This window comes from Metopolophium dirhodum, chromosome 9 (genome assembly GCF_019925205.1).
Source record: "Metopolophium dirhodum isolate CAU chromosome 9, ASM1992520v1, whole genome shotgun sequence".
Taxonomy (NCBI): domain Eukaryota; kingdom Metazoa; phylum Arthropoda; class Insecta; order Hemiptera; family Aphididae; genus Metopolophium; species Metopolophium dirhodum.
The window spans coordinates 28613727-28623412 of NC_083568.1; the positions used below are offsets into that span (position 1 = coordinate 28613727).

The window sequence follows — 9686 nt, forward strand, 5'->3', positions numbered from 1 at the left end:
ATTAAAAATGTAAGACACATATTATATTTATATATCATTATGAAGTATACAAATTAAAATTCTTAATCTATAAAAATCTAAAATATATTATACATTTTAGATTGATCAAAGTAAGTTATAAATATTAGTTAGTTACCTACTATGCCTGAATTATAAAGAGTAGTTCATTATTTTCTTCAGTATCTACGAAACAATTTTAATATACCTGTGTATTATAGGAATAGCAATTAATATTAATATAATAATATTATGCACAACCAATTGTAATCTAAACAGTCCAGAAAACTTAAATATACCAGTTCGTTTACTAAAATAATCAAACAATTTGAACTTTTTAGCTTACTGTCCTTCTATAAGCGTCTTAAGTAGTATCTATCCTAAGAGCTTCTTATTCAATATATTCTGATTAGTGACTAGGTACTCTTATTTTTTCATTAAAGCCTTCTTCTACACTTTACACAGAAGTCAGCACGTTTTATTTCAATAATAATAAACTATAAAACGTATAGCGAAACATCGAAAGTAATAATTATAATTAATATCACGTCAGTTGAGTAAATTAAATCAAATTCCAGCAAAGTTATTGGACCACTGGCTGTACAATCAAAATATATATAAAAATTATATCATAATATTACACTAAGTAAGGTATCTATGAACTCAACGATATATTATCGTGAATTTCATCGGAATAAATACGCGATTAAACCTAAAGCGATAATATAAGTAGCAGACGACATATGGCAAACCGAACTGGATGGTTCTGGCTGATTCTCTGGACTAACCCTAGTAAACCACGGGAGGACTTCAAGGCTGGCAGGATAGTCGATCAGCCATATTCTTCCGGACAAGAGTGGACTTGTGGGATGGTTTTCGTCCCTCCACATACCCTTGGGCAAGTAAATATGACGGGAAGTTGCACCTTCGACGAGAACTGGAGCTACTAGAATATTTTCACCCAACATAAATTCTATAAACAAAACAAACACATAAAAAATAAATAATTAATTTTGAACAATTAACTATTTTACAGAAGAATATAATATTGATTGATATTTTAAATTAAAAAAAAACAAATAGAATCGGAATTATAAAAAATAATTTAAAAACTAGGAAAGAGCACATTATTATGGAGCACATCAGAGAATAATGAACAATGGTACCTATAATATAATATGAATTTGATATCAATAGTCAAATAATAGGTTAAATTGGTTCACAAATCGAAAAAAAATATTAATTTACAAGTCTTTTCCGGTTGTAATCGATGTCAAAAGTTTGATTTAAATAGTCAATAGATAGAAATACAATTATACTATACAATTTATAGCACCTATAAATAACGTTCCTCAAATTATTCAGTTTTATGATTATTATAATCATAAATTAGAAAACATGGTGATAATAGTGATACCTATATAACGATAATCTACCTAAATGACGAATAGCGATCGATAAGTCAACTTGCTTACTGTCTTTATAAGGGATAATTTCGATTACTTCCACTTACGTATCTACGTACTTATTTTTATCTACACAATATATACCCAGTGACGGCGTGCACTTAAATGCATCCACCTTAAATAAGTACCTACACACCAATTTTTTCACATTTTACATTTATATTTTCACACATTTTAAACGCAGGTCGTATGTGACAGTGCGAGTGGGTATGAATAAAATTTTAAACTAATCTAGCCGTCTTGATCTTGGAGACTGCAATCATTGGGATACCCACCACCACTTTTTCAGCCGCCTCATAAAATAGGTGTTCACGCCGCCACTGAATATATCAACTACTATACCAATACGTTAATAATAATGTCGAACGTATATTATTAATTATTATAGACTTTAGTCTACAATGATCAATAGTAATTAAATGCATTTCCTTACGGTTGTCGATTGCGTGTGCATCTGTACTAGTGGGATCGATCCACCAGACCGGAGGATTCACTGGGGTACCATGTGCAACAGTTAGTTTCATTAAATCCACAATTGTGTCGGTATAGTTGTTGCGGAGCGCCATGAAATGTCGGCACAATTCTAACGTCTAAAGCATAATAACATATTATAATATATTACGATTGTCTCACTGGTGTTAGCCGACATAACACGATTTATTCTAGAGATGTAAAATTTACGCACATTTTTTTTTTTGGTAATTTACCGAGAAAAATTTACGTAAATTTGGTAAATTTTGATAATTTTGGTATGTTACCAAAGGAACACCCCCAGAAACTCCTCTCTGACGAATTTTCATGAACTTAAAATTATGGTGACATTTATTTTTTTTTATTTACTGGATAGTAGGGTGTTCAATTGACCACCCTAGTCGTTATTTTAAATTTTTTTAAATTTTGTCCCTGGGGTTCTAGTTCTAAAATGTGTAAAAAATACTAAAAATTATGTATAGTCGTATAGAACATTTACAAATAATTAGAGAAGCTTAACCAGTGCACCAAAGCCTTCAAAAGTTTAACATTACCTACTAATATTTTAAGGATAAAACAAATTTTAATTTAATAGACAATTTATAATTGTATCTACATTTTTAATTAATTTCAGTAAATATTTTATTTTGCATGGGTGTAATATAATTATTCCGTTAGTGCTTTTGTTGGAATTTAAATATTTTGGTTAGGTGCCTATAACATCAACAACAAAAAACAAAATAAAGTCAACTCTAGTCTTTTAGTTTTATTAATTACAGTTCGCAATCTTTGTGTTAGTTATTTCTCTATATATATTAGTTAAAATTATAGTTATTAATTTAATAACAAAAAATAAAAAGTAATTTTTTAATTTTAATATTTTATAGGTACAAATAAATAATAATGAACTGACACAAATTAAAAAAAAAGTTGACTAGGTAAGCGAACGTGAAATTGTTCAATAAGTTTTAAATGATTAGGTTGGTAATAATTAAGAACTTTATAATCGTAGTAATGACTGACGAGGTACAACAGGTATAACCACTGTAACGGATAAAGTATTTATAACGTGGTTTGTTATCTATATCTGTGATAAAACCAAATTTATATAAATTGCAATAATAATTGATCGTATCAGATATTCGTATGGTGTATTCGTATGTTTAATGTTATCTAGTAGGTATACTACACTATCAGTGGTTGTGGACGTTTTACATTTTATAATATAAACTATTCTATTATATTAATATGTTATGACTGATGGATATTGGCACCGTAAAAACGTTTAATTTGAGGTGTCACATGCTACTTTTTTCGGTAAAAAAATATTTACCTGTAAAAAAATAGTTTGTAAATTTACCGGTAAATTTACGAGGTAAAAATTTACCAAGCTTACAACTCTAGTTTGTTCTATTCATTTATTATTAGCTTGTGACATAAAAAGTCAGTAATATTGTATAATGTAGGTACCTGTGCGTCGAAGTCCCAAGGAGTGTACGAAAACTGTACGACTGGCATGAACACAGCGGCTTGCATCCATCTGATGTACATTTCTTTGGAAGGCGGTAAGTTGTTATAACCGTTTCCACCGATCATGTCCGGTAACACGAACGGATATCCAATCATATTCAAATGTATGAGAGATGTGACCAGTGTTGGCAGTCCCAATTCGTAAGTCCATCGGGACTCGCGGTCAATCATTCTTAACAAACAACCATATGATTGACTCCTTCTGGAAGCCCTGTACTCTATGCCATCGCCAAAAGCCTTGATTGTTGTGAGGTACGCGTTTACAATATTATCGGGGTAGTATGTCAAATCGTTGTCGTAATAGACGGGAAGTGGATGGCTCCTTTGGAAAGAGAAAAAAAATTATACTTATTTATATAATATTTTATGTGGGTAACAAATCAATTCTTGTTTGTATATTATATTACATAGAAGTTTAATACGTTTTATAAAAATATTTCTTAAATAATATTAACTATATTTTGTTGTATACGAAATAAAACGTTCTATACGTTGTATAGGGTGTCTCGTGAAGATTTACCTATTGCGATATCTCCTGAAATAATGGAAAAATTCTGTTTTTTTTTATAAGTCTCTCAAGAGGAGGTCTACAAATATTTAATACTTTAATTTAATTTAATGTCTTGGTAAAAAAGTTAAAAAAAAAATTGTATTTTATTATTTTTAAAAAAGTGGAAGATAGCCGTTTTGTAGAGTTTATTTTTCTAAAAATGTTGACGTTTTAATATATTATTTTCGTTAACGTTAGATTAGGTTAGGATTTTGTATTAATTGATTGAATAACTTTGATACTTTAGAGAAGGGGTCTCCAACCTACAGCTCAAGGGCTGAGGTTTTTGCACCAGCCCAACAAGCTAATTATTGTTATGAATATATTTAATATATTATTTTCATTTAGTTTTCATTTCAATTAGGTAATTACATTTTTTTTTGGTGTTATTCATAACAGCTTATAATGTTCATACATAAATACTAACACTAAATAATAATAGAAAAAGTTGTTATAAAATAAAAAAAAATATAAAAAAAAATATACATTTTTCTAAATAAATCATCAATTTTATAACCGCACTATAATCTTTTTAAACATTCTTATACAGCAGACTGACTTCCCGATCATTTGCACCTAAGGCTTTTAATATTTTCTATTGTACACGATAAATACGTACCAACTGGCTTCGCCTGCATCGAACTTCAGTGTATCAATACCAGATGTTGCAAGTAAATTGCGTAGACCATTTGACCACCATGCCGCCGCTTCGGGATTTGTGAAGTCTATATAAGAGGCATTTCCATTCCACCACGTAGAGTTCACTGTGCCCGCTGTACTATTGACAAAGTATCCGTTGCTTTTTGCCACTTCGTGAATAGGACAATCATTGTTTATGAACGGATGTGTCCACAAAGAAGTCTTGAAGCCATACGATCCTATTATAACAATATCATGTAATATTGAGTTTTAACAATTAGCAGTTCTCATCAATATCCATCAATATTAATATTCATGATGATTATCAGCTTATCCAAGAATAAATAAATAATGAAATAAAATATGGGGAGTGCAACAGACTGCACTGGTATTATTTCATACCCATACATAATAGTCTTACAACCTTTGATGTTTGAGAGTTTAACTAATAAAATATATAGAACTTTTTTTTTCAAGTACTTTGATCGCGAAAAGTTTGGTCAATAATCGATATAACACGCAAACCTATAGATTATACATAATATATAATTACCAACAATTTTAGACAAATATCGTGCTTCAAATTATATAGTAGTCAGAGTAAAGAGTATAATTTAAAAATAAAAAATTATCAGCACATACACTAAAAGAAGGATGATAATATTATACAGTACGCCCAAATTGCATGCAAAATAAACTTTCTAAAACGGTAATGCCACTTTTTATCAGTATGTATGACGTTTGTCACAGTGCATCATTGGTAATCGTTTGAAAACTTAATAATGCAATATGTGTGTCAACTAATCCCGAAGGCTTACACTAATATTACCTAACGTCAGTTAATCTATTATAGATAAGCTTTCCGTAATTACCGAGTATAGAAAATAAAATCAACAATAGCGGCCAATATTATAGTATATTATTTCGTATAATATACTAATTTTAAATTTATGAGTTTTATATTATTTGCTAAACATACAGTTAATTAAACAAACGATTAATAACAATATAGATAGGTTAGTCATACACAATAAATCAAACACTTGGGTATTGTATTTACGTACTTATCATCATACCTAACCATACCTACTTAATAAAGATGAAGACCTTATTAAGTACAAAATAAGATCGATTTCTAAGTTTATAATTGAATATTTATAAATTGATTTTTTTTTTTTTTAATTATTTTAAAATACTTACCAACATCCTATAAGTGCCTAGCCATGGTGGGGTTTTGGTTGTTTAACCCCCCCCCCCCCCCCCCCTACCCACCTTGACATTTATTACAATAACAATTGTAATATTTATATACGAAAACTGTAAAAAGCTTGGTTTATGTAGTAAATATTGTTGAAAAACACCCGAACTGTTTATTTATAATATTAAACTTGACGGTGTCAAAAATTTAAAATTGACATAATACACCTAACTACCAATAATAATATACTTACTCAGTTTATTTACTGTGTCTTTGATATTACTGAATCGTTCTTTATCAAAAGTTGCACTGCCATAGCAAGTTTCCCACTTGTCGTCGATCTCGAACGTACCTCTGTCAAATCCGTTTTTGACAATTTCTTCGGCGTAACTCAAAACGGAAGACGTGTTGACGTCTATCTTATACCTAGCCCACGTGGACCAAATCGGGTACTTCACTACGTAAGGATCGGGTATGGATGTGGGCGAACCGAGAAAATCTTTAATGGCGTTTTCGTGAGCTTTCCGGGGGTCGCTAAATTTGCAAACGCGGAATTGCATGAAATTCCTGACTTTTCTGTACGGAGCGACAACTTTGGCGGCAAAGCACATTTTTCCCGGTCTGGGGCCATTGATGTCTACGAACAAGGCAACCGAATCGTTAATGTGTAAGTAAAAGCCGTCAGAGTTGAAGAAATATGACTCGACCACCTAAAATAAAAATTACAATAAATTTATTAATTCAAAATAAATTATAACCATTAGAAAAATGAATACGGCATGTCTCCTTGTGTATTATTTTTAAACTAAAAATTCGTCAACATTTAAAATGCAAATTTGCATGTTATAAATTAATAACGTCATCTTTCTCAAATCATAAGGACAGAATTTAAAAAAAATCAAGGGCATCGATAAACACCGCACTGGTACGTAAAAAATTACTTCCTACAAACAAGTTTAAAGTTTCTGTTTGAGTCTGAAGAGGAAAAACGTAATTCTAAATACAAGTCAGAAAACAAATTCTAATGACAAAAAGGAATTTCATAGTAGTATTTTAAATTTCGTAATTCATCATAATATTTTATAATTGACTCTACTTACTGCTTGGCTGTGTGATTCTTTTGTCACATATTCTCTGTCTGTCCAGTTGAGTTTATTCAGAGGCCATTCCTGTAAACCAACTTCGGCGCCACCGAACCAAGAACTGTTATCGAAATCGACGCAGAATTGCAAGACATCGTTCATCGACTGACTGATTTGTTCGAAATGCTTACATTCCTGTTTTTCCGATTCCATAAAATAACTTAAGTACTCTGCATTGCTTCTCGTTTTTGGGGTACAAACACTTGGATCTTTGTTGATACAATCTTCGAAGAAACTGAGTTTCAGATGCTTCGATGATGTATTTGCTAAAATTAATAATAATTTAACGATAAAACATAATAATATACTCGTTACACTTAAAATTTATATTTTATATACTATAAACGATTCAAACAATATTTTTGAAAATGTAAATATTTAGAACTTTAAAGCATAATAATATAACAAACAAAATTACTTCCATATTCCGCTTCTAATTGTTTCTCATCTTCAGAGTATAAAACGATAAAGTCTGAAGCCAACGACGCTGATACTAACGTCAACGCAATGACACATGATGCTAGAAAAAACACGCATGTTTAGTAAATATGACTATAATGACATATTTTTTTAAAAATATATTTAAATTTAACGTAGATAATACAATATGAAAACAAGGTGAAATTTTTAATTCTATGAAAGTTATTTTATAAGAAAAAAATAATTGTATATATTATTTATAATACCATAAAATAATATGGTTAAGTCAAACCAAGGTCTACCGGAAAATTATATTTATTTTAATATTATTTTCAAATTTAACCAAAATAATTATGTAAAAATACTTGTAAACAAAATATGGTGAACAAAATACAATGTGTGATTTCATGCATATACTTTGTGCTTGAGGCTTACGTATACGTTTTGTTATATATTGTATCTTACTTTACATTTTTAGTATCAAATATTATATTGAATTATTATTAAAATATAATTTTATAATATATTTATTTTAAATTAAAAAAAAATTAATATTTTAAAGTTCTGTCTCTAATGTAGTGCAATGTAATAATTGAAAATGTAAACCCAAACTAAAAACACTACTTTGAAAAAATATTAATATGTTTATAATAATAATATATTCTGATGGTTGACATTTAGTAAAAAAAAATAAATAAACAATAAATAGGTATGTACAATTATATCGTAATTATTATAAGTTTGTAATTATTTTTTACATCACATAATTACCTAATAATATGTTGGCCATTTTAATTTTTGCGTTAAAATTCCGACGATACATGCGTGACGAGAGTCGGCATGTCAATGATTATTTTTATTCGGATATCGTCGTTGTAATATAAATATGACTCGAATCCGATAAGACCTAGGAGTTATGAACTGAATACTATATCGTAATGTATCATGATAACAACTTCGACTAGAACAATTGAAATTGAAGTGTTCTGTTTACATAAAATAATCATTATTTGGATAACAAATAATTGAATGCGCACGATTGTCGGACAAAAACAACTTGTCTTTAATACCTAATCAATTCCGAGCGAGATCGGTATACTGCAATTAACTATTGTTTAAGATATAGAACACAGCTGATCAAGATTTTTGATCAATTATCATATTAAATATGTTCCTTTTTTCATATATTGATTATGGTTTAATGTTTGACGTAAAAGCATTCAACAGGTATATTTTACTTACTCTGAGCAATATTGTTGGACGTTGACGTTGGTGGTGTTAAAATATTACTTCTACTCTGATGAGGTTTTCGTTTATTTCTACTTAACTACCCAGGATTATTAATATTTGATTCTTTAAACATTTTAATATACATTTTCTAAAAATCTAAAAAATATTTAGTTTATTTATAAATAAATAATTATTTGACAAGTCACAAACTTATTTACTCTGTTTATTTTTTATATAAAATTCAAATTAATATTTAATTTCAAAAAGTAACCAAAAAATATCGAAACACCCTATACGCAGGATGTTACAAAAAGACCTGTAGTATAAAAATGTATGAAAACAATTATGAAAACTATATAAGCAATAAATAATTTCAGGTTTACTTATATCTGAAAATTCTAAAAATAATTATTTCGAAAAAAATGTATTACGTTTCAAATGAATATACTCAAAAAATATTGATACTTATATTAAACATTTTTAAAACATTAACTACTTGACTTAAATATACAATACGTTTTTACCATCAAGATTTTTATAAAAATTTGTTATTTTGAATTTTTCCAAAATAAAAATGTAATAATATTTAAAATTTATGTTATTTGACAGGTCATTATGCCTACCTACACCTTGTATATTGGTAACATTAATTAGCTAAATTTTCTATTTTTTATTATCTTAATAATTTAATAATTTTTATTGTTTGTTATAGTTTCGATATTATATAAATTCATTTAGTGTGATTAACGTGTCAGGTGTGGCTCTTTAATAATCTTGCGTAGATGACGACTTTCGACGGTTTTATGAACGTTATATAATTTTCTATTTATCTAGTTTGTCGTATTATCGTCTTATTTTATTCAGTGGGATAACTGACTTTTATTGCTTCATTTGAATTAATATTGTTCCTGTGAATGATTTACTCGTCGTCACGTCTACTAGTTTACGTCCAATATCCAGGTATACTGTATGGTTTATGATATTTACCAACAAAAAAATTAATTAAATGATAATCAAATATCATAGATTTAGAAATACATATT

The 9686-nt window shown here is 28.7% G+C and overlaps 1 protein-coding gene across 1 annotated transcript; it reads right to left on the reverse strand.

Annotated features, from left to right (window-relative positions):
- Window positions 1-453: 453 nt before the first annotated feature.
- LOC132952574 (myogenesis-regulating glycosidase-like) lies at window positions 454-8325 on the reverse strand. Its single transcript, XM_061024902.1, has 8 exons — window positions 8185-8325; window positions 7412-7513; window positions 6952-7259; window positions 6105-6561; window positions 4634-4892; window positions 3405-3786; window positions 1897-2053; window positions 454-970 (listed from the first exon to the last, which is right to left on the reverse strand). Exons 1-8 carry the CDS (start codon window positions 8234-8236, stop codon window positions 684-686), a joined length of 2004 nt encoding a protein of 667 aa, XP_060880885.1. The 5' UTR covers window positions 8237-8325; the 3' UTR covers window positions 454-683.
- Between the last annotated feature and the right edge of the window lie 1361 nt (window positions 8326-9686).